This window comes from Dermacentor silvarum, chromosome 1 (assembly GCF_013339745.2).
Source record: "Dermacentor silvarum isolate Dsil-2018 chromosome 1, BIME_Dsil_1.4, whole genome shotgun sequence".
Classification (NCBI taxonomy): Eukaryota; Metazoa; Arthropoda; class Arachnida; order Ixodida; family Ixodidae; genus Dermacentor; species Dermacentor silvarum.
This window is the reverse complement of record NC_051154.1, coordinates 346,405,698-346,431,424: the sequence shown is the minus strand read 5'-3', so window position 1 is coordinate 346,431,424 and position 25,727 is coordinate 346,405,698. Positions and strand designations below refer to the sequence as shown.

The 25,727-nt window shown below is 44.7% G+C and overlaps 1 protein-coding gene across 1 annotated transcript in view; it reads right to left on the bottom strand.

Moving 5' to 3' along the window:
- LOC119444429 (uncharacterized) overlaps nucleotides 1–24,522 on the bottom strand; it is a 53,926-nt gene extending 29,404 nt beyond the window's left edge. The window contains exons 1-3 of the mRNA XM_037708832.1: nucleotides 24,426–24,522; nucleotides 20,161–20,175; nucleotides 3,309–3,394 (exon numbers count right to left, since the gene is read on the bottom strand). Of these exons, the coding sequence (XP_037564760.1) occupies nucleotides 3,309–3,392 (84 nt within the window). The 5' untranslated portion in view covers nucleotides 3,393–3,394; nucleotides 20,161–20,175; nucleotides 24,426–24,522. The remainder of the gene's footprint in view (nucleotides 1–3,308; nucleotides 3,395–20,160; nucleotides 20,176–24,425) is intronic.
- Between the last annotated feature and the right edge of the window lie 1,205 nt (nucleotides 24,523–25,727).

The following is a 25,727-nucleotide window of genomic DNA, read 5'->3' as shown; positions in this document are numbered from 1 at the left end:
TCTCCACCCTGTGGACCCTCCTCAAGCACCGTTCCAACAAATAGGAATGGATCTACTTGGGCCATTCCCAGTGACCTCTTCGCGCAACAGATGGATAGTCGTCGCTACCGACTACTTAACCCGGTATGCCGAAACCGAAGCTATTCCGCAAGTCAACTCGTATGAAGTGGCCAAGTTCTTCGTCCACCACATCGTCCTACGACATGGTGCACCGTCTGTTCTCATCACGGATCGCGGTACAGCATTTACAGCCAAATTTATGCAGGACGTTCTCCAGCTGACCCATACTTCTCACCGCAAGAGCACTGCCTATCACCCTCAAACCAATGGATTAACGGAACGTCTGAACAGAACGCTGGCTGATATGCTCTCCATGTATGTTGACGTAGAGCACAAGATGTGGGACGAGATTTTGCCCTATGTGACCTTTGCGTATAATACTGCTGTACAGGAGACTACACAGTTTACGTCGTTCGAACTTGTATACGGGCGCCACGTCACCTCAACACTGGACGCCATGCTACCTGTGTCTGATAATAGCCCGACCAGCGAAAACGTGGAAGAGTTCGTGCAAAGAGCCGAAGAAGCTCGCCAGCTTGCTCGGCATTGTATCCGGAGCCAACAACGTACCGACACCCTTCGATACAACCAGGGTCGACGCGACGTCCATTACAATACCGGCGACTGCGTGTGGGTCTGGACGCCCATCCGTCGCCGTGGACTCTCAGAAAAGTTGCTCCGCCGGTATTTCGGTCCCTACAAGGTTACACGCCGCCTCAGTGACGTAACCTACGAAGTCGTCCCCTGCAGTTCCGACCCCGGTTCGCTCCGTCGTCGTCCTCACGCTGAAGTTGTTCATGTAGTGCGCATGAAACCATACTATGCGCGTACGTGAATGCCAAGATGCACCTGAGGACCTCCATTTATTATCGTGGCTGAAAGAACTTTTTGACGCGACCGAGACGGTCGCTTTTCGGACAGGGGGCAATTGACACAATGATGTGGGGCTCCCGCACCGCGGGATGGCACGCGCAAAGGTCGGCGCCATGAAAGACGACGAAGCGCGTAGGCTGCACGCTTTTCTTCTGGTCCGCCATTAAAGAGAAGCGTCTGTTTTTTCAAGTCTCCGTCTATCTACGTTACAATATCCTACACGGAAGTGTCACATGAGAAAGCCAGGCCATTTTAGAGGCATTAACCCATGTATATCTGCACCCCTTTCGAACCGTACCTTTTGTTAAAATTTCATGTACGTAACGCCGGGAGGGGGGCAGTACGCCTACTTGAAAAGCTTGCTCTTTGGCACCCACATTTTTTGGGATAGATACGCACTAATAATTAATAATGATATATCTTTAGACAAAGCACTCAATAAGGCTACAGTCAACTCGGGACAGCAAATACTGATACACACTGTTTCTGATCGAATCACAGCAACTTTGCTGCTGCCAATTTTACTCGCTTAAGAAAGTTCTCTCTAATGAACTTCCTATAATCAAGGAATACTTCTAGCTCTAACATTCTAGATTCGACATTCTCTCTGACAATACAGTAACAAGCACAAAAAATAAAACATACTTAGTACAAATAAGAAGTTACACAAAAGTTATCATTATTCTAATCTTAATATAAAGGCAGCGGGCACAACACGTAATACATTAAAAGAAATAATGACAAAAATATGTCAGCTTGAAAATGTGAACAATCCTAAGGTCCATAGTGAATGCTTCCTATAAGCTAGGCAGGTGCGATATGCAAACACTAAACGAAAACTAGCTAGGAGAAAATACAAATAACTAGCTAGAAGAAAAACAATCATAATCCTGCTTTGATTATAAGCTGTATGGCTGCGATATATGCAGTATTTACAAGCGAAACAAACAATTACAAGCCTATGTAATAAACATAACTCCCCACAAAACTATGTGATTGAAAGGTCATCAATGCAAATAGTTCGTACTCGCATGTCGCGATCAAAGTTACCTCACGCGGTACCTAGACTAAGTGCCTTTAGTAACAGCCACTGTACATGATGCCGAGGAAGCTGTTCATTTGGCTGGGTCTACCTTCGGAGATTTCAGTGTCTCCCCTCTGACGCTAGAGACTAGCCTCGCTGCTGACGACGGTCAACCGAAGGCACCGGAGACTCACTAGCCGTTCAATGTCTCCGGTGTGTTGGGTTGAACGGTTGGTCACTCTTGAGATCGTCACAGAGAGTGAAATTTCCGTCGCGTTTTTTTTTTCATTCTCTCCACGCCGCATTGAGGGGTCTCTCCTAAGCTTTTGCTCTACGGTGGTGTCGGAGCAATGCCGGTCGGAGGCGCCGTGGCGTGATTGGGCGCGCTGCTGAGGGCATTGTCGGTGTGCCGTATGTTCTAATTAACCGTCGCAAATGCTTTCGCGTTTGAATTGCCGGGCGTTTTTGCCCATAGGAATACACATAACTTTGACGGGACCACAGCGTCAGTTCGAATGAATCGGAAGTTCGAATTAAGCGTGTTTGAATTAACGAGATTCAATGTAAATCTAAATTGCAGTACAGTCAACTCGTGAAGACTACACCAACTAAAAACTGCGTCCACTCATGTAAGTCAGTCGTTTCACTCTCCATGCTTTGGCCTCTCCCACGCACCTGTCTGGTAATGCACACTGTGTGTGATCTAAAGAGAGCTATAACTCAAAGAAAAGTGGAAGCTCTTCCTAGCCACAATTTAGATGCGGTATACCTAGGTCCACCATAACTGTACATAGTTCATGCTGCCACTGTATGCTTTAAGTTTATCCTAACTGAGATGCTATATATTCTTCAATGTTTCATCAACCTGGAACATAATGTACGTTGTGCTCACATCCTGCAGAACTCCTTAAAGGTCAATTGACAACAACATGTCAAATTGCCTGAGTTGACTAAAGATAAGTAGTGTATAAATGAAGCAAACAAAAAAAAACCTACAGGCCTAGTAATTGTCCAACTTTTTTAGCTAAAGCCTTTGAATAGCACCCAAGCAGACAACATGTACACCTTGTGGTTAGCAGATATTATGCAAATCCCAGCACATCACTACCAAGATCTGTAGTCCACCGCAAATTCCACCCAATCTTGGGGCTCATAGTGAAGAGTAGGCTGGCTCTCACTGTTCTTGGTTCTGCATCGATCATTTCAGGCAGTTTAAGCCACACTCGTGGTCCAGAAATTGTGAAAAAGAAAGAAAGAAAAAAAGATTGGTTAACAAGATGGGACGCACCATCATTATAGGGAGCGACAAAATCTTCTATGTTCGAGCGATTGCAAGAACTGCATGACTAACCTCAGAATGGTCCAGTCTGGGCTTTGGATGTGCCACTACATTGCTGTCAGTTGTGGTGTTAACCTCGTTTTGCTTGCACTGCATCTCTGGAAAACAACAACAAACAAGAAAAGTGAAAGACTTCTCCGTTACAGCTATAGGTGGCTATTGAACTGCCCAAATGAATTTTCTTGGCCCTAAAGTAGGCCCAGAATAAAAAGTAGCCCCACTTTTACAAAGGGTACAGTAAAAGAAAAGGCAGTCTATGCAAATGCGCACTGCAAAATGTAGTGATCGATGTCAAAAGGATGAAAGTGATTTTTGATGTTTATCGAGAGAAGACTGTGTTGGAACTATTTTAAACAGAGCTTCAATAAATGCAGGCATTAAACATGTGAGGATTGCTCCTGCTGCCAACGTTTGATGACTGCCACCAGTGTGTCTGTCGCAGCATGTCTCAGTTCATGATGCATGCAGCGATGGGTTTAATGAAACCAAATTACTGAGGCTACTGCAAACAGGACACTATAGACCTTTGTATTGGCTAGGAAGAACACAGTTTCTATCCGCTGTGCCACTCTCCTCCCAGTGGTATGTATGGAAAGACATTTGGGAACAGTTGCAGTTCCATTGCGAATAACTGCAATTATAATGTGTTTTGTGTATAAATGCAGCGATGTGAGATGAATCAAGGTCAACGGGCTACCACTGTGGTGAATTCGGCTGCAAAAAACCCCTTTGGAAGCCACGGTGGCTCTGTGGACACAAGCTGTTTCTGCTGCACCACTGCAGTTGCAGACGAGCATCAGCTTAGGATTGCCAGCATAAACAGAAAGGACTTGACATCATTGGCTTTGTCGTGCGCATGTTCAGATCATTTTGTTTCTGGTGAGCACACGGCCACAAACTCGGCACCCATGATAAACATGGGACATGAACGAAAGGTGCATATTCAAGTCAATCAACTAATGTGAATGGTTTAAAGTCGGATATTTCATTGTGCAAGGACATTAACCCCTTCACTCACAAATTATGATCGACTCTCTATAAATGTGTCAAATTTACATAATTTTATGCCAAGGTGCTGCAGACTCCATCAAGAGAAAGTCAAGGGGGTAAAATGAGTGTTTCTGCATTTTATGATGAGTCACCATAATTACAGAGTGATTAGGTATCTAATTATTCTACACTCAGTAATGATACGTTTCTTTGTAAAAATGAATTAAATCACTAGCGCGAATTACTTCCAAAACGTAATATTGGTTGGAAGCATTACTAGAATGAAAAAAAATATTTCGAAAGTGGTACAGAAACATCCCACATCACACGTCCCATCAAACAATATAGTGCATTCTCCATAGCAATCTTCGGTAGCGATAGATTTCCCTCAGAAGTAAAATAAAGGTACTTGAGGTAAGCAGAACATTCAAATTACCCTTCGCCTAATTTTTGTGGTCTATTCCTTCCCAAAACTGCCCAGAAATGACAAAAGTAAGTCGTGTACACGTGACTGAATGGGTTAAAGTTAACCTGTTGAAATATGTGCTAGGATTATCGTGCATGGGGACTAATGTTGTGGTGGAAGTTGGCTGGCGATGGATTATGAAAACAGAGTATGCGCACATGAGGAAAATATAATGTTCTTTGTTGAACAATACTGAAATGTGGAAGAAAGAAAGTGTTCTTTTGCATTCTATAACCAAAGCCGTGCCGACTGTATGCTGGTTCCTGCTTGGACTCTCCCATGGTCCCGCATCCCGCCTGCAAACTGCCTGGCCGATGCCATGCACCACTATTACTTCCAAGACTATATTTGTTGTTGCAGGCAGCAATTTTGCATTATGCTCTACAGAGTCGATGAGGTGTCCTTGCGCAGGCACCACGCAGGACGAGCGAGACCGTATTTTCTTTCAATATGCTTCACGCGTGCCTGGTGCGAACCAGGCACGTTTGGTAATGGTCATGTCAACGGCTGTCCTGATAGTACAGTTCTTATTTTTCTAAAGATTGATCCCCGGGTGCCAGGTAAGCAATGCTCGGAAAATTGTTCCCCAATAAATTTTATGAACACGAAAGCTACCGAAACTTGATTCCTCAGAGCTCACTAGTTACCTGAATTGGGAAATACACTGGTGTGGCACGCTGGAGGGACCTACAATTGTCACCGGAGTGATGCCTTAATAGAGTTCAATGCCAGACACGTTGCACATATGTTACATACTGACAGTGTTCAGATTTGACTTGCCTTCTATTTTGATCATGGGCACAGCGGTGGCAGCACCTGAGGGCCCGTTGCTGTTTGATATTGCGGCAATTTCAAAGCTCCCACTTCAGCAATGACACTCCAAGAACTTTCCCAATAGAAAAACTTGTTGAAATCTCTCGGGAAAGCGCGAGAACTTGTAGCTCCTCATTTACAGTATGTTTGTTGTGCAGCGTCCAGCATGATCGCACATACCAGCCTGGCGGTGTAATGTGTAAGACGACAGATGCTGCTGTAATCGCAAAATGACGGTGCCCTTGATGAAACGGTCTACATACAGACTGGTTAGGAGAAGTGTGTACAAGGAGCATAGTACGATGCGTAAGATAATGGTAAGGTTGACTAGTATTTATCGGTTGCATTCCTGCGTTGTTGGCCCAATGCAAACTGGCACAATGCACACACACACATAAGCATGATCTCAAAGAGATAAACTAGCAGAATGCCTGCTGACTTGAAGAAGGGAAAAATTGAGAGGCTGACAGACAAAGCGACAGTAGTAAGGTGGCTAGAAAGTGCCACCGTGCAGCCACACTTCCTGTCACTTTGTCTATGTCTGCCTCTTGATTTCCCCGCCTTGCAGCCGCACTTCCTTTCACTTTGTCTATGTCTGCCTCTTGATTTTCCCTTTTTCAAGTCTGCTGGCAGTCTCCTAGTTTAACCATGTACCAAACTAGCCCAACAAGCCACTCTCATGATCTTAAAGCGCTACGTGGTGTTGGTATGAGAGAAGTGGGCGTGCGATTGGAGCCCGATGGTTGGAACGTCGGGCTGTTGTGATGGGACACCAGCGTCGATCTAACCATCGGACACATAACTTTTCACAAGTTCCTCATGCGAGCTATTTGGCAGAACAGCAGCAAGAAAGCAGAGATAGAAACACTGGCTCCAATAAAGCACTTCCGATTTGTCTCAGTCTGCTCGTTACAAGAGCATTGATGAGAAACTAGCTATAGTCGGATTCCAACTGGGAAAGCAGATAGAGTAAAAGACAAAAAGACAGAAAGGGTGTATATGCTCACAGCATAAATAAAAGAGCTGTTCAAAACACACGGCAGGTTATGCCTCATGGAGAAGTGTTGCAACACTGGGTCACCACACCTTCAGCTGTGACATACTACTGCCAGTGTCGGCAAGCAAATGGCATGCACATTCTAAGCAAACAGTATCTTAATCACGACTCAGTGCGGCACAGTATCTCTGGCACAGTAAAGGGACTCAAGCGGTGCCAATCCTGGCAAGTAGCGAATAAGAATAGAGTGTTGGGCAAATTGAAACAGATTCAGGATTTACAGTGCGTGAAAAGAGGCATACAAGAAAAAGGCAGGGATGACAGAAGCGTCATATTTCAACTTGCTGCTTACTGAAAACGTGTGCAGATTAAGTTTCCAAGGTCGCAAACAGCAAGATCAGACTGTTCATGTGGAGGACAATATCAGTGGTCAAATAGGTGAGCTGCAGGTATATAAACGTTTATAAAAGCACACTCCTGCGTAGTCTGCGTAATCCATCCATCTGTTGCTCTAAGTGGGAGTATGCTTTTCTAAATTACACATATAACTGCACCTTACCTGTGTGACTACTGATTTGGTCACCCCAGTTTTAACACAAGCTTCTAGTTTTTTTCTGAGCTTGTAAATTTAATTGGCACATGTTCACAATAAACATTCAGTCAAAATACAGCGCTCCTGTCATCCCTACTTTTTTCTTGCCTTCCATCTTGCACTGTAAACTGTGATCGGCAAGTAGGCATTCTGTCGAGTCTCGAGAGCAAAGCTCTAGCTCATAATGCAAGGTTTTGGCTTCAACTAGTTCAGCTCTAAGGTGTTGTGAAGCTTGCAACAGGAGGGATTCACTACTGCATTTCAGTGGCTACTAATGACATTGGAGTACTTTAAATAGTGCTGCAGACTGTCTAGAATATGCAATTCACTGAACAGACATTAAACTCCAATGCCATGATGTTCTGCTCACACGTGACCACCTTCCGCATCCCGACTCATACACCTCAAAGAAAACGAAACTAAATCTAGCTTACAGGAGAATCTTTATGGTTAATATTTTTGAGCTTTACAAAATTTACAGAAAAATTTACAGAAATATAAAAATGGGTTGGTGTGCATGCGGCAGGCATTATCAAATCCCGATTGGGAGCTTGCCACTGTCATTGAAAAGAAAAGTGTTCAATCACTGCCCTCTACAGGCACTAACATATGGGGCAGAAACTTGGAGGTTAATTAACAAAGAAGCTCGAGAACAAGTTATCGACCCCGCAAGGAGTGATGGAACGAAAAATGTTAGGCATAACGTTCAGAGACAGGAAGACAGCAGTGCGGATCGGAGAGCAAACGGGGATAGTCAATATTGTAGTTGACATTAGGAGAAAGTAATGGAGCTGGGCAGGCCATGTAGTGCGTAGGGCAGATAACCGATAGACTATTAGATTAACAGAATGGATGCCAAGGGAAGGGAAGCACAAACGACGATGGCAGAAAACTTTATGGGGCGATGAAATTAGGAAATTTGCAGGTACAAATTGAAATCAGCTAGTGGAAGACAGGGACAATTGGAGATCGCAGAGAGATGCCTTCATCCTGCAGTGGACATAACAATAGGCTGATCATGATGTTTGTTCGCTGCTGATGCATGTGAAAGGTTCACAACACCACAGCAACAGAAATGCTGAGAGAAATACATTTGCGAACTCATCCCTATAGTTTACACATCAAGACTACGCAAGGAATCAATTAGGTAATCAATAGGGGTGTGCAAATACCGAATAGTAAGATTTAGAATCGAGGAGAAAAAAGCCGAATATTGATTATCAAAAGTTTTCACAAAATTTAATGCTTACTAATCTTGGGCAAAAAAACTAGGTATTGCACATGCTTGGCTCGCAGCATTGCATAACAAGAAGGAATTAAGCTATCAATACCATAGGTACATAGAAATAAAGATATAACTTACGGCCTTCTCTTATAATATGGAACACCAAATTAGCAAGCCCAGTGATGTGATTGGTCGAGGCCATTTTGGAGCAGTTTCTTGGAGCAACCAAAAGTGAGCTTTGGAGAAGAAGAGTGAGCTTTTGGAGCATTAAATGCATAATTCTAGGTGGAAAAATTGTCTTTGAGAAAAGCAAGTGAGCTTACAGAAGGAGGAAGCCCAATTTAACGGGAAACATGCACATTTTTACGAAGAATCATTTAGCTCAACCTGAAGTTGTGGCTCTAAAACATGCGAATCTCATCCATGATGTGAAGTAGTGACGACGGCAGTGTGATGACAATGGCGTTATGGAATTGGGATGACAACTGTATGGTGACAATGTTGTGACGAAAATTAGATGAAGCTGGGATGACGATACAGTCGATGTCCGATTTCCCGGACTCATCTGTGGCACTGTCAAGTTCCCCATAGAGTCAATGTACTAAAAAGTCCGAAATTCCGGACGCTTATAGCCTTCGCCATCCGATTTCTCGGACTTTTTACTGTTAACCGCTGACCCAAAGTCACCACCGACACCGTCATTTTGGTTGTTTTCATATCCTCGAACCCACCCTACTCGCATCGCAGGTGTGGCCAGCAGCACTGCCGCACTGCGCCGCGGCTGCCGTAACCTCAAAACCGCACGTGTCAATTCGTTGCCAGCCGTAGCTTAGCCAAGCCAAATCTCACTGTGTTCGTTCACGTGTTGTTTTGTCAGCTCTGCCAGCTCTGCGATCGTGTCTGCGGTTGATCGTTTGCTGCTGCGTGCTATCTTCAGTGATCACGTTTCCCGACCTTCAGCATCCACCGAGTTCCTAGCTGTTTCGTGCTGCGCTTTTCGTCGAGTGGATTCGCCGTTTACAGCGATGGCACCGACTGCTCCTTCGTCTTTGTCCGCGCCTTCGAAGCGCACAAAGCCCCCTCGTAGGCTCACGATGGAGAAGAAAGCCGCCATCATTGAACAAGTCCAAAGCGGTTGGTCGCAGGCAGAGGTGGGGAGGGAGTTCGGAATTTCGAAGCAAACTGTTTCGGACTTCATCAAAAACAAGGCGAAGATCTTGGAAGTGGCTGCCAAATCAACCGGGGCTGGAAAGAAGAATGCAAGTCAGGGTGTTTACCCGCAGCTCGAGGAAGCGCTCCTCGTGTGGCTCAGTGACATGATCGCTAAGAAAATCCCGGTGTCAGGCGACATCCTGAAGCAGAAGGCGGAGGTTTTTGCGCTTCATATGAACGTGAAGGACTTCAAGTGCAGTGATGGATGGCTTCGCAATTTCAAGAGCCGCAATGACTTGAAGTTCAAGACGATGTGCGGAGAAAGCGGCGCCGTCGACGATTCCGTTGTCGCCGAATATGCAGTTCTTGCTTCAGCAGTTTCCACCTAATGATATTTTCAACTGCGACGAAACTGGACTGTTTTACAAGCTGCTGCCAGAGAAAATGCTTGCATTTGTTGGTGACCCTTGCCACGGCGGCAAGCACAGCAAGGAGCGGCTCACTGTCCTCGTTGGCAGCAACATGTCAGGCAGCGAGAAGCTTCCGTTACTAGTAATAGGCAAGTCGAAGCATCCAAGATGTTTCAAGGGGGCAGTAACTTTGCCTGTTCTCTATGAAGCTAACAAGAAGGCGTGGGTAACGCAGCAGCTATTCGAAGCGTACGTGCACAAGCTGGACAGAAGGTTCGAGCAGCAAAATCGAAGAGTTCTGCTGTTTGTGGATAACTGCGCTGCGCATGGCCACATCAAGGACCAAAAGGCTGTACAGATTGAATTTCTGCCGCCAAACACCACAGCAATCCTGCAGCCGATGGACCAAGGCGTGATTCGTAACTTGAAGCATCATTACAAATCACGCGTGCTCAGCCGCATGGTGCTCTGCTCCGACAGTGGGAAAAGCTACGCTGTTGACCTCAGGTCTGCCGTCTGCATGCTGGCGGAATCGTGGAAGGCAGTTACGCAAGAGACTCTGCGGAACTGTTTTCGCCACACGGGCTTCACACTTGACGCCGAGACGGCCGTCTCGCCCCAAGTGGACAGCGTGTGTGACGAACTGCCATCCACGGACGTTGCCTTCGACGATCTGCGCACTGCCGGCGTGTTGATTCTAGCCGGGATAACCTTTGAGGGCTTCGCCGATGCTGACAAAGACCTCGAGCTATGTGCGGAGTTGACCGATGACGAAATAATTCGTCAAGTTACGGAGGATTCCGACGACTCCGACACTGAGAACGAAGAGCCAGCTCCTACACAGCCAACGACCTCGGAGTTGACGCGAGCACTGATGACACTGTTATCGGTGTACAGCGGCAACATGACGTTGACTGAAATTGCGGCAGACATGATCGCGGGCAAGCGGACCGTGCAAAAGAAAATAAGCGACTTCTTTGTGCCCAAGTGCTGACCTATGAGGTAGTGCCGGCCACGTCGTATTTTTTTTTTATAAACGGCTCTTTTCAGAGCCACCTAAATGATGCAATGGCTGAATAGCAATGGGAATCTTGTACTCCAGCAGTGACCCTCTCCGTCAGCGAAAAATACCTACCAAAAAGGTGCATTTTCACGTGCATTCGTTTTTCCGGACTGCCCGATTTTCCGGACGTTTTCTGCGGTCCCTTGAGGGTCCGGGACATCGGACGTCGACTGTAATACGACCACCGCAGCATCACGATGATAGTATGTGTCGCAGAAATGAGACGAGACAGCTGGGTTCGATGCGAATGAAATCAAGATTTTTTTTTTCTTTATTGCTTTTCTTAGCGCGCGCAACTTTACAGCCCGCCGTCTTCTTCTTTCTCGTCTTGTCCGCTCCCACGAGTTTCAATAGCTTCTGGCCGCGAAAAGTTTCCTTCTCATCAGTGGAAGCAACCTTCGAGTGTGTAAAGGTGTTGAACAGATCTCCGAACGAGTTTTCCTTTGGATTTTAAGAGACAGGAGCGCGGCTTCCCGTTGACTCCAGAATATACTTCAATGACCTTAGCCAGGTTCCAAAAAGATCTAGGAGTACGTGCACCGATCAAAACGATATCTCCTTGGTTCACTGTCATTTCTTGCTTTCTTGCGTTACACTGCTCTCTCAGTTCTTTCAGATATTCCTTGTTCCATCTTTTCCACCAATCTTTCGTAATTCTTTGCTTATTTCTCCACATTTCTTCTATATTTTTTTCACCTTCTGTACTGTCTTTGATCCTATGCTCTCCACCTATTATATCAGCCGGCACAATAGGTAGAGGCTCATCCGGTTCGCTGTATACATATGTCAACAGTGTGTTATTAAGGACAGCTTCAACTTCAGTTGTTAGTGTTTGCATCTCTTCTCCTGATAACAGTCTTTTTCCAATAACTTTCCTCATTGTTGATTTCATGCTTCGTACCATCCTTTCATAAAAGCCTCCCCACCAAGGCACTTGTTCTGCGATGTACTTCCATTTGATTTGATCCCCTTGGCTTGCTCTTTTAGAGACTTCTTCCTGTAGTTCTTTAATCATACGATTGATGTCTCTGTTGGCCTTCTTGAACGTCCTTGCGTTGTCACTGTAAATGATGCAACACAGCCCTCGTCTCGCTGTAAATCTTCGGAATGCATGTAAGAATGCTTCTGTTGTCGTGTTGTCCACAACTTCGAGATGTACAGCTCGTGTAGTAGCACATACAAATATTGCAACATACTGTGTTGTAGTACCTTTCATCGTGTCCTTTATAAGTAACGGACCCGCGAAATCTACCCCGATCACTTCAAATGGTTGTCGCTCGTTGACTCTGTCAGCAGGAAGTGGGGCTGTTTCTTGGTGCAACGGTCTGGCGTCAAATCGTTGGCACTTTAGACATCCATGAATTGTCTTCTTCATGAGCTGTCTTCTTTGTATTATCCAGTACCTAGTTCGAAGCTGTGATGATGTGACGCTTATTCCTCCATGCAGCGTGAGCTTATGGATATGGCGTACCAGCAGCTTTGTACCAGCCGTCCACTTTGGCAGCACAATAGGATGTCTTTCGTTGCATGATAATCCACTTTGAAGTAGCCGACCTTTGTGTCTTATCAGACCTTGATCGTCTTCAAAGACTTCCGTACCATGAAGAAACATCCTTGTTGTCTTCGTAGGAACGCTCTTGCTCTGTACGATGTTTTCTCGTATGTGTTGTTGTTCTAGCTTGATTATTGTCATCTCAGAATTCTTCAGTTTCTCAAAACTCAGATCTCCGATGATTGGTCTCTTTTTTCGTATATTCCGGATATACCTGAGAACCCAAGCTGTGACTAAGTAATCGTATGTATGTGCCATATTTCTCCGCGTCAATCAGTGCCGCATTTGAGGTGCATGTGTTAATCGCATAACTTTCACCATGCTCAGTGTTGTCTTCTGCTTCAGTTTGTTCTGTAGTTTTCTTTTTCAGAACTGACCATTTTGGACCATGCCACCATAGTTCTGAGTTTATCAGACGCTCTGCGCTTACACCTCTAGTCATCAAATCAGCTGGGTTTTCTTCACTTGCAACGTAATTCCACTTTGACAGTTTCGTTGTTCTCCTTTATCTCCTTCACTCTGTTTTCGACAAAATTGTCGCGTTTTTTCTTTCCGCGTAACCAACTTAGAACAGTGGTCGAGTCTGTCCAATCTCATTTCGTTGAGTTTTCTTACAAATCCTCTTCTGATATATTCAGAGAGGCATGCAGATAGTGTCGCAGCCATTAGCTCGAGTCTTGGCAAAGACATTTCTTTCATTGGAGCTATTCGTTCTTTTGCTATGAGTAGCTCAGACTGTTTGGTTCTCGTAGGTATTAATCAAGTAGGCTGCTGTTTCGTGAGCATACAGGCTTGCATCGGAAAACAAATGAAGATCCGTGTGAAGAGGCTGGCTGCCTTGGTTAATATCAAACCATCTAGGTATGCCGAAGTCTTGTATTAATCGTAGCTCTTGAATCCAGTTCCTCCACAACGCCGTTTCATCTTCTGGTAGTGGGTTGTCCCAAGATGTTCCCTTCCTCCACATGTTTTGTATTGCTCACTTAGCTGTCACTGTGAATGGAGTGAAGACGCCCAGGGGATCGCATATTCGTGCCGTTAGCTGTAGCATTTGCCTCTTCGTAATTGGATCGCTCGTATCGATGTCCTTTATGTCAAAAGATGGGAGGTAAAATCTATCTTCCTCGTAATTCCATCTGATGCCAAGTACTTCTATCTGGGTTGAGGTTTCCATGCCTGTGTTTTTCTCTTGTATGTTTATAGTTCGCTGTAATCCAGGCTCATCCATTTTGAACTTTCTGAGTGTCACTGACGCCTCTTTAAAAATCTCTTTTGACTCTTTATAAAGTTTTTCGACTTCTTCTGGTGAGTTGGCTCCCAGTATCACGTCGTCGACGTAAATGTTGTTCTTCAGCTGCTTAATCGTTTCCGGAAAGCTATCTTCCAACTTGCTTAGGTGGTTTTGTACAGTTGCTGCAAGTAAGAAAGTACTCGGAGCTGTTCCAAACGTAACTCTTGACATTCTCCATGTCACAACTTTTGCGTCGCTACCACTTGGAATTCTGTCCCACCAAAGAAAACGCAATGCATCTCTATCTTCTTCGTGTATTGAAATCTGCAGGAATGCTTTCTCTATATCAGCTGTCATTGCTATGTGATGGTGTCGGAATTTCATCAGCATATGCACCAGATCACAATTGAGATTCGGTCCTGTTTCAAGGTTATCATTTAAAGAATAGCCTTTTGTCAATCATGAAGACGCATCAAATACAATTCTTTGTGGTTTGTTGATCTTCCCTTATGCAGCATGTAGCAGTGTGTCATCGGTCTACTTTTTTCGTCGCCAACTTCTGCTACTCATGCTGCAAGAAGCTGCTACTCATGCTGCATCAGGCATGTAGCCTGATGCAGCATGTTGTAACAGTGTGTTATCGGTCTACTTTTTTCGTCGCCAACTTCTGCTACTCCACTATTCAAATAATCTCTGATCGCACTGTTGTAGCGCTGGAGTATGCTTTCATCCTTCTCTAGCCGTCGAATGAGTTGTCGTAATCTGTTCATAGCTACGATCTAGTTTTCATCAAGTTCCACGTTATCTTTCCATGGAAGTCTGACAGAATATCGCTTCTCTTCAAATTTTAAGTGCCTTTTGAAGTGCTGAATCGAAGCTCTTCTCTCCTGGTTTCTTTCTCAGGGCACTTTATGCCTAGATTTTCAATATCCCAGAAATGGCTGAGTTGTGTCTGTATGTCGCAGTTATCCACCTTGACGTTAAGTACCATTACGGTTGACTTCTCCATTATTGTTGCTGATATCCTAGCTTGACCTTGTACTGTCCAGCCAAATATGGTTTCTGCTGCTGCCAACCTTTCTTCTAGTCTTCGGATCCCACCTGTCATTACTTGCCAATACCGGTCTGATCCAATAAGTATACCAATTTCTATGCATGATGTGCCTTTACATGAACCGTCACCCAGCTTGAATCAGTCCTCTTCATACTTCTCTTGCAGTGAAATAGGCAGGAACGGTAATCTTTCTTTTGAAATTATGTCTACCTCCAGTGCTTCCAGTACCACTTCACTACTGGAGGTACTTTTCAGTTTAACTTCAACTGAATTCATGACTCTTTCATTTTGACCTCCTCCGAATGAGCCTATCGGGAGTCTTTCTTTGCCTTTAACCTTACAGCCAAGTTTCTCAGATAGGCTTTTCATGAAAAGTATGAATGATCTTTGGCTGCCAGTATCCAGCAGAAAACGACAAAAACATGACTGCCTTCTACCTTCTGCTAATGCAACTGCAGTTTGCAGAAATGCACTTGATGAGATGTTCATGAACTGGCAAGTAGATGTTTTCTCTTCCTGATTTGCACTTTCATCAATAGTAGATGTTGTACACTGTGCTGTCAGTTCTTTGCTTCGGCACATAGACGTCGCATGCCATTTTCGACATATCTTGCACGTAATGTTTGCCTTACATATTTTAGCAGTATGGCGAGGCCTGGTACAGCGGAAACATCTCTTTGTCTCTCTGAGCTTCATGTTCTTATCTTCATAAGGCATTGTTTTCCTACAATCATCAGTATAATGAGTGGTATTCTCGCGCAAAATATGCAAAACTTTGCAGCTGTACTTTGAAAATTAACAGTTCTTGTATGCTGCTTACTCTCAGTCCAGTCTCTCCTTTCTGTCGACAATTCCTCTCTGCACTCTACTTGATCTTCGATGTATTTCATCAAGCGCCTAAGAATATCTTCTTGACGTAAAGCCACATTCTGATCTCATGATGAAGATCCACTGATCGCTTCTCTTTGTTTTAACTGGAATCCAATGTACATATCCACTGGCAAAGCTCTTTTCAGGATCGGAAGCAACATCGATGCATAGGACACACTTTTCAATCCTAAGGATTCCAATCCACATATGTGCACTTGCACCTTTTGTGACAGCTTTCTTAAACCATCAAGGTCATTGCAGCTTGCTACTGTATTCAAGTTAGTCAGTTCTTTCATATGCATTTCTACCAGCACGTCATCTTTTCCGTACCTCTGCTCGAGTAGATCAATGGCGTTGCTATAGTTACTGTCGGAAAACTGTAGTCCCTCCACGGCAGCTGCCGCTTTTCTGGTTAGTGATGACAGAAGGTACGTAAATTTCCGATTTTCGTTCAAGTCGGTTCTTTCGTGTACAGCTGTTTGAAATTGCCGCCAAAATCTCTGCCATTTCATTTTATCGCCGTCAAACTTCATTAGTTCTAGCTTTGGTAGCTTCACTATTGTTGCTTGCTGCGGTTGTCTAGCTTCGGCATTAAAGTTGGGTTGCTCCCTCACTGTTTGCCGTACTTCTTGCCGAGAAAGGTACGCGTTGATGTTGTGCAGAGCACTTATTATCTTTAACTCGTACTCATTTGTTTTTGCAAACTCCGAGTCAGCTGTTTCAGGTGTTATGAACTGCTCCATCTGCTCATTTGCTTTCTTTATCGAGTCTGCAATCTGGCTGGCTATCAGCGACATCGCTGTGGGATCGCGATTCTCCTACAGTTTCTTTTCAGCATCGCTCACTAGGTTTGTTATTTGCGTCCTCAGCATTTTTCGCTTCTTCAAAATCCCTTCTGTTCATCTTGAATAACTGAGGAAACTGGTGGTCGCTTACAGATTCTAGCGGCAATACGTCATCCGAATCTTGGTCACCCTCTGTGTCCGTGCCGCTCCTTGCCGTCGATGTCTCGTCTCGCTGCCGTTGGTTCGCTCCCGGGCCTCCTCTTCGTCCGTCTTCTGTGGCCAGTCCATCGTTCTGGTAGTCCGTGGCCAGCCGGAAGAGGAGTAGCCGCTAAATCCGGGTCATGGCACCATGTCACAGAAACAAGACGAGACAGCTGTGTTCGATGCGAACGAAATCAAGGTTTTTCTTTTTTTTTCTTTATTGCTTTTCTTAGCACGCACGCCTTTGGAGCCTGCCGTCTTCTTTCTCGTCTTGTCCACTCCCATGAGTTTCAACAGTATGACCATAAACCTCTCTAATCTCTGCTTTAGCTTTCCAGCTTGCAGGAGGTTGGGCGTTAAAATGGCGGGAACTGTAGAAGTGCACATGGAGATGGAAATTTGGGGTACTCGACTACGAAAGAGCTTTAGGAGTGTACAATGCTCACTCGCTAAGCTACACCAGCCGAAAACAGCAAAATATCAGTAGGGCAACGAAGAGAAACAAGCTCAGTCGCACGTGCAACGAGTTGCCTTCATATAACAAAATTTTCAGCCGTCATGTACCCGCTTGACCAAAGCACAGGATAGTCACATCGCAAAAAGGCTTTGCTGTACCAGCAGAATGCTTTTCCATAAAGTGTTAAGAAAGTCGTCTGCTCTCACCTCTCAAAGCACCATTTCAACAATGGCCGGAGCCACTACATTCCAAGAGCGTGGCGGCCTAACTATTGCACACACGTTTTACTTCCTCCATGTGGCCACACAACTTGTGCATGTGATGAATGATGTCGCTTGTTAGATTAGTGTGTTTTTTAAAGTAGGAAAAAACACTTTTTGGAGCAGCTTTGGAGCACATTATCGAAAATGTAGCAGGATGTAGCAGGATTGGCCTTTTAGTGCCGTTTGGAGCAATTGGAGCAGCAATCACATCACTGCAAGCCAGCACTGATTACAGCTCAGTACTAGTACATATAGTATGTAAAATATTTTCTTATCAATAAAATTTCTGTTGAATAGTATCAAGTGCCTTTTTCCCTCTGAAACTAATGAACTAGTGATGTTCTGTTGTACTGATAACCAACGAGGTTCTCAGCTTAATAGTGGACCTATGTTTTGCGGCAATCTTATTTATTGTGTAGAAAGGTTTGCTTTAGTTTTCCTCCAAAATATAGTGGAGCTATACCAATTTCACGGCAGGTTGGTTATCGTAAAGCCATTCTGTGCAACAGAAGAAAAGACCATGCATCACGACAAAATCACCGCTCCGCACGTCTCTTTCGCCGACAGTAAAGAGCACGCACTGTCCTTGTCATTTCATTGTTAGGTTCGGAGTGATTTGCCACCCGTCAAAGATTCTAAAATTTACAGTCTTGTAAGTTCTCGACAAAGTCCCCTACAGCGTCAAATGGGATGGCCCGTCTGCGGCTCACTTGCCACTCCTTTTGCGCCAGAAAACGAAGTGAGGCGCTCCACGGCACACACGACATGTGGTACTGTGCAGGTCTCTAAACCGTATATATCAAAAATATAACAGCAGATATTCGATTCGTGAATCAAATTATTCAAACGTTGACTATTCGATTTGATAATATTCTATAATTTCGCACCTGTAGTCATGTGATATGTCCATTTATGCGTAGATATGTACTTGGACTGCAGCTTTAAGCCTTGTCATTGTTTTGCAATAGTGTGCAGTTGATTTTCTATTCTTTTCGCCCCTAATAGTAGCTGGGTGCAGCTGCCAAATGAAAGGAAATGGTAAAAGGGCAGCAGTGGATTTGCTTGAGCGATGAGATAAGGAAATTTTTTGTCATGAGGAGGAGTCAGAACACAGGACTGATGATGGGGGATCACTGAGAGAAGCCTTCATCCAGCAGTGAATAAGTAGGCTGCTGCTTAAGATGATTATACTCTATCCCAAGTTGAAGTGTCATTCATGTTAGAAGTCTGGAATATACATATTCTTACTTCCCGTAACAATATATTAAAAGAAATACTATATTTTGAAGATTATGACAAAAGAGCTACCTAATAAAACCTGTTTATCTCAGGCATTCAAGACTTAATGCCCCTGTCACCCATCGACGACATCATCAAACGTGCTCAGACATTCTGAATGATAGACTGCATCTCACGACACAGGGCCAGGACACACTGCAGTGGGACACCCAGCGCGTCCGGTAGAACCGCAGAACACTGCAGGCGAAGACACCACCCTTGCTTTTCCTGCCCTTTACCCCTCCAAGATGTCCACGCCACTCGCAACAGGGGCCACTGCAGCCAGACAGCGCCTCTCTCACCGACACAATCAGTACAATGCCAACGCATTATTTACTGACGCCGCACTCGATGGCAACTGCACGGCTCTAGCCTTGTACAAACACTCGACCGGTGAGGCCAGGCGGTACCTTTGCACACTAAACTACGCGACAACTACAGCAGAATTTTTGGCCATCTGGACTGCCTTAAAAGACAACACAGTGCCATCCACCATCTACACCGACTCATTCAAACATTAAAGGACATTAAAGACCCCAGTGTGGTACATGTCACTGGTCTATGCATCCGCTAGATTCTACAGCACAAGCAAAAGAATGGCATTGATGTTAGGGTCGCCTGGACACATGGGGGCCCGGAGGGGAGGTAACGATGTAGCGCATGGTCTTGCCACCTCAAAATCTGGAGTTTTACCTTTTAGTCTCCAACCTCTCCTACGCGGGTCTCCCGATCTTGGTGGCCACCCTTATGCAGATTTGCCGCCGAACTCTCATTTCAAAATGTCACAAATACGTTGCTTCGTCAAGCACACTAACAGGGAGAGACTCAAGCATCTCACTCCTCCTCACGTTTAATTAAGGATCTCACCCTCAGCCGATCCCAGAAAATATTCATAAATAAACTACTTGCTAATACAGCCACTACCCCTGACATAATTCACGAATGGCAGACGTTGGCTGACCAAAAGAAGCGCATTGACGCCTTTGCCCTCCCAATATGCACCTTCGACCACTCCGTATGCAAAGCCAACTTGCAGCATCTCCTTTCACACTGTCCCAGGTTCAATATTTATCGAGACGACAGCAGCATTTTTCTCCATTGCCGCATTGAAGCTTTACAGAACGACATTCCTGAAAACCCCAATCAAAAGTTAGCCCACTGGGGTATTGCTAGCGGCCTGGCTCGTGAGATTTAGTAGGTGTCTACTTCTCGTATTTCTCTCCTCCTCCACCAGCAACCTTCGGTCCTCCCTTTTCTTAATAAAAGAATTCATTCATTCATTCATCTCAGGCATTAAAACATCCGAGTGCAAAAGAAAACATTGTCGTCACACCGCTACACAACAAATGTATTTCAGCTTGATTACTCTCAGCAGGAAGTCTGCAGAACAGAGTCTTACGGCACATTTACTATACTTCACACTGCCATAGTTAACTCAAGCAAGTTGACCAAGAAAAGTACTTACCAGCCAGCCTAGCACCTGAGACCAGTGATGCAAATGGTAGGCAGAGCATGGGAGTTGGGAGCAACCATGGAAAGAATGAAACATGGAGAGGAAAGTGCGTAAAGTGGATGATATGTGTACCATAATTTGTTTTCTTTCTCTTCTCTTAATTTGTGTTTTTCTTACACAAAAACTGCTAAAGGTCGAAGGGTGCAAACAGTACGTGATTGGGTCCCTAATTTCTGTGCATACAGTAATGAACAAAGAGACAGGATATTTTGCCTTTTGGGTCCTGTGGACTAAACTGCTCAGAATGTTGGTGCTGCATTATTGCCAGACTGCTAGTCTATAGGGCAATACTCTCTTTAACATGAACTGCCATGTTACGTTATTCAAGCTGCATAGCCCTCCCACCGTGCACATTACTTGTGTATTCCAAGAATGTAGCACAAGGAAACCGAATACCGTATTTATTCGAATAAAGGTCAATGTTTTTTATTTTACGCGATAGCATTAAGGACCCTGTGTTGCAGAAAACCCGGTGTTGGTGGAGTTGCCTGTGAGCAAAACTTTCCGTTTATATCTAGGTATATGTATATGCAGGTTATATTGCCACATCATTCTATTCCTAAAATTGCTCATGCCTACATTGTTCGACCCTTTGATGTATTCCACAGTAAATGAATACTCCTGCATTAACAAGCTCCATCGTAAAACACGGTTGTTTATGTGTTTGGCCGACTGCAAGTACTGCAGTGGCTGATGGTCGCACTGGATGACGAAAGGTTTGCCGCAAAGGTAAACGTAGAACTTCTGAACAGCTCAGACAAGCGCTAAACACTCACGTTCAATGGTGGAATAACGGGTTTCTCTAGGCAGCAGGTTGTGGCTAGCATAAGCAATGGGGTGTAAAACATTGTCTTTGCTGGTCTGCAGAAGTACAGAGCTTACACTCGTATTTGAGGCACCCGTGCAGAGCACGAAAGGCTTCGTGATGTCCGGGTCTTAAAGTATTGAACTTGTGGTGAGCTTGTCCTTGAGAACGGTGGAGGCATCTTCTTGTGTCAGTCCCCAAGACACAATTGGTTTTGACCCTTTTTTCGGAGGTAATTCAGGGGCTTGGCAATCTCGGCATAGTTGGGAATAAACTTTCTGTAGTAGCCGGTTAAACCAAGAAACGACTGCACAGCTTTCTTCGTGGTTGGCCTCTTAGTGGCTAAGATCTTGTCCAGTGTTTTTAGCATTGGTTCTACTTTCGCATCTCCAATGCGGTGTGCAAGGAAGGTAATAGTATTTTGCCCGATCTCATACTTGCTAGGTTTGATTCTGAGGTTCGCATTGTGTATACTTTGGAAAACGCATCGCACGGCATCGACATGTTCTTGCCAAGTAGTGGTGGCGGTTACCACGTCGTCGAGTAGTGATATTTGTTGGGTAGGTCTCCTAAATCTGTCCTCATTAGGCGTGCAAAGACAGCTTGGGCAGTCTTGATTCCAAAAGGTACATATTTGAATGATAGAGCCCCGACATGCTTGAAAATGCCATTTTTTCGCAGCTCTCTGCAGTCATGGGTACTTGCTAGTAGCCCTTTGTAAAGTCAAATTTCAAAAAATACCTGTTTCCCTGCAAGGCTCACTGTCGAAAATAAACTTTTTGTTCAGTTCGAGGAAATTGATGCACAAACGAATGTGTTGACGGGTTTCCTAATGACAACGATCGGTGCATGATATGGAGACTGACTTCTCAATTATGACTAATCGCAGCATCTCTTGTACCTCGCTCTCCACATTCGCACGCAGAGCCAGGGGAATAGAGTACTGAGGTATGTGAACAGGCTTCTCGGACACCAGCTCCAGCGAACATTTAACAAGTTTTGTGTTGCCTGGGACATCTGAAAATACCTCTGTGAACTCGTTGCGCAATTTTTGAATTTGTTTGTGCTGTTTTCGATGTAAGCTTGGTGATACCTTGATGTCTGCGGTGGTCTGGGTTTGGCGTAGGCTCAGAGAAGGGATACTATCTTCCGAATCATTGTCGTCAGTAACTTGTGACTTTGTGTTTTGGTCGTTGACAATGATGGCTGTAGATAAATTGATTGTTCGGTACTTCCCGCTCCTCATACTTGTTGAACATGTTAACATGTAAGACCTTTAACTTTCCACCTATGTCAATGGCGTAGTCTACATCATTCCTGACTTCAGAGACTGTAAAGGGGCCTTTCCATTTCATGAGCAGCTTGTTCGAATCAGTCAGCAATAGGATCAAGACCTTGTCCCCAGGTATTAATCTTCTTTGCCGGCTCTTCATAATAAAACTGCTTTTTATGGGCCTTACTGAGCTCTTTATGGGCAAGGTGACATGTCTTTTCAAGTTCGTTCCTGAGGTCCACAAGATAGGTGTAGGTTGTGTGCACCTCATCGTCGATGTCATCCTTTGTTCACAACTCTTTTGAAACGTTTAAAAGTCCGTGCACGTGCCTGCTGTACATTATTTCAAACGACAAAAAGCCCAAACTGGCATGTCCGACATCTTGATACGCAAAAAGAAGAGGAGCTAGGTATCGATTTCAAGACCGTGGCTTTTCTTGGCACATTCTCTTGAGCATGGCCTTCAAACTGCCATTGAACTTTTCAACCAAACTGTTGGCCATGACGTGGTATAGAGTGGTCCGGAAAAACTTAAGCGAGAGCAGTCGACCGACTTCCTGCATGAGCTCAGAAGTGAAACTTGTACCTTGATCTGTGACGACCTCTCGTGGCAAGCCCACTCTGGAAAAAATTTCAAGTAGTGCTTCGGCGACACTGAACAGCATCGATATTAGCAAGCGCTATGGCATCAGGATGTGTCGCAAAGTCAATGAGAGTCACGACATAGCAGTTTCCTTTATCTGACCTTGGGGATAGTGGTCCGATCAGATCAACCGCGACTCTTTAGAACGGTGTCTGTATAAGAGGCATGTTGCCCAAAGGGGCGACACCAACATTACCTTTTGGCGTTGTCCTCTGGCACACATCGCAAGACCGGACAAAACACTTCATATCTTCATGAATTCTAGGCCAGTAGAAATCTCCAAGGATATGATCAGTAGTTCGTCGAATGCCCTGGTGACCAGCCATGATGCTTTCGTGAGCAACTTTCAGAATATGGGGTCGAAAGCTTGTTGGGACGACGACTTGTTTAAAAGTTCTTCCCGTAGAAAGAGGGTACAAAAGACCTGCCTCTTCAGAAAAATAGTACTCACTGTCTTTCTTGGAACAAAAGTGTCTTGCCTTCTTGACAAAGTTATGCCTCGGAATTTTGAGAATGGCATCCCACAAAAAAATATCATGAAACACACCGACAGCGCATGCCGTTTATGTCGTCTTCTCAGACTGAAATATTAAAAGTGTGAAACAATAATAGAAACTTGAAAATGATGTAATATTTTTGGTGCGGCTATGCACTACCTCTGGGATCGGCCCACACAACAGGCCGCGTATCTGAGAGCTTGCCTTCATGCATAGCATTTGCTGCCAGCATTTCCTGGTAAACATTATGGTTACATAGGCTGCAGTTGCCGGGAAGCGCAAGAAGCTATCAGGTATCTTTGAATACTACTGCGATCCACTCTTAAAGGTGAAGCTTAAGCGTCCTTTTTTTCGGAAATGTTCCCAAAACGAGTTATCCACTTATTATTCATGACCGAAGAATCGCAACCTAGATTCCCGAAGAAAGTACTCCTAAAGGAGCTCCTCCATCACGCCCCTCTAATCTAAAGATTATCCAAACTGCCTTTCAGAAATGCTGCACATACTATGCAGATGACTGCACCGAGGACAACATTGTTTGGGGTGCCGAGGATGCCTGCAAAGCATCTAACGAGGCAGTTTAGTTCCAAGTTTAGAATTGTGCTATCTGCCACAGGCAATGTTTTTAAAGTCTGCTGCAGCTAAAAAAAAAGAAGCCTGGTATAGGGGTCATGTTGAAGGCTTTCCGTGCAACAAGTCATCCCACAAGGCATTGTCAGCTATTTCAAGTGCTTATGTAGGAGCATCGGTGTGAATACAGGTCCAGGTTTTCAGGTTCCATGAATACCGTTTTAGTTGTTATCAACTACCTCTGTACCAGTCAGTGCATAAATTAAGGTACTTCAAAGGGGATCAAACCTCAACCTCGGAAGATAACGTCGAACCCGCTGCTGCATCGAAACTACAACTGCACCACATGCCCATACCTCTCATCATAGATCACGAAACAGCTTGTTTGCAGTGTGCATCCCACATAACAAATGGGGGTGAGGGACTCACCGGGTGGCCTGTATACTTGCAACGTTGGCTTGGTCAACCTCTGGGAGCAACCGGTGTGGGCGGAACTACTTGCAGAGGTTGCCGTGGCCTTTAGTACTTTCTGGATGGCACAAACATGATATACAGTTAATTTACTATCACACCAGAATTAAATGTAATAGCATGAAAGCGAATATTTGCAAGAGTGTAACTGTCCCAGTGTTACTTGACTTTATTTTGCATCCCATTACACCGTAATACGTGCTAACTAGTCCAGCAACAAATAGAAACACCAGAGTGCATATGTCACAGAGTAACTCATATATAAAACACATGCTCAACTTTGGAGCTAGACCGTATTTAAATACAGGAAACATCCCAGTTTACACACAGCAATTTTCGGCATTTAAAGATTAACTTATTCATGAAGATTAACGAACAAAATTAAAATACACTTCTACAAAGAGCCAGAGCAACATATCAGGCAACTAGGCAAATGAGAGACAATGTCAGTAAGACAAAAATTGTGCATTCCCGAGAAAACAACCAAAAGTGCTATCCTGTAGCAAATGTCTCAGGTATACTCCTACTGTGTGAAACTAGAGGCTCTATTCTTGATAATTCTTAAACTATGTAGTAATGACCCAGGGATGCTTGCGTTTTCTCCAACTGGCTCCTAAAAGAAAACACGGTGGTAGGCGGCAGCAAAATGTCCAGAACAGAGCTCCGTATTCAAATCCTCTGCAAGGGCCAAGCCTCACAGTCCTGCAGAAAAGTCAATTGATAATTATGAAATGAGAAACAACTGGCTTGCAGTGCCACCATTACAGCTGCCACGCTCCAGCAGCATTGTGTAATTGATGGTTGGTGCCCCGATTGTGGACTGCTTTGCATCATGTGCCAATTGTCCTGTGCATCAGCACATACAAAGAAATGCGCTGGCTGAACTCAGCACTTCTCTCTGCACCTACACACCTGTCGCCGCTTTTCCATCTGCATCTCCTGGAGCTTTTTCATTAACCCATGCATCATGGTGAATCGAGGGAAAGGCCAACGGGCAACCGACTTGCTCTGCTTGGACTTCAGCTGATGAGAACTCTTCGACTCTGGACTCCAGGGCTCGACTCCCCAGCTCTCTGGCTAATAACCAGCAACTGCATGGCGAAAAGAAAAGTCCTGTTCACAGACAGACCACATGTAAGGCATTTTCTTTCCAATCAAGATTGTAAAATTAAGTGTGCTCATGCTGAAGAGAAACATAAAAATACAGTTGAGCAGAGCCCATGTACTGTGGGAATAAGCGTTATGCGAAGCAATAGCAAT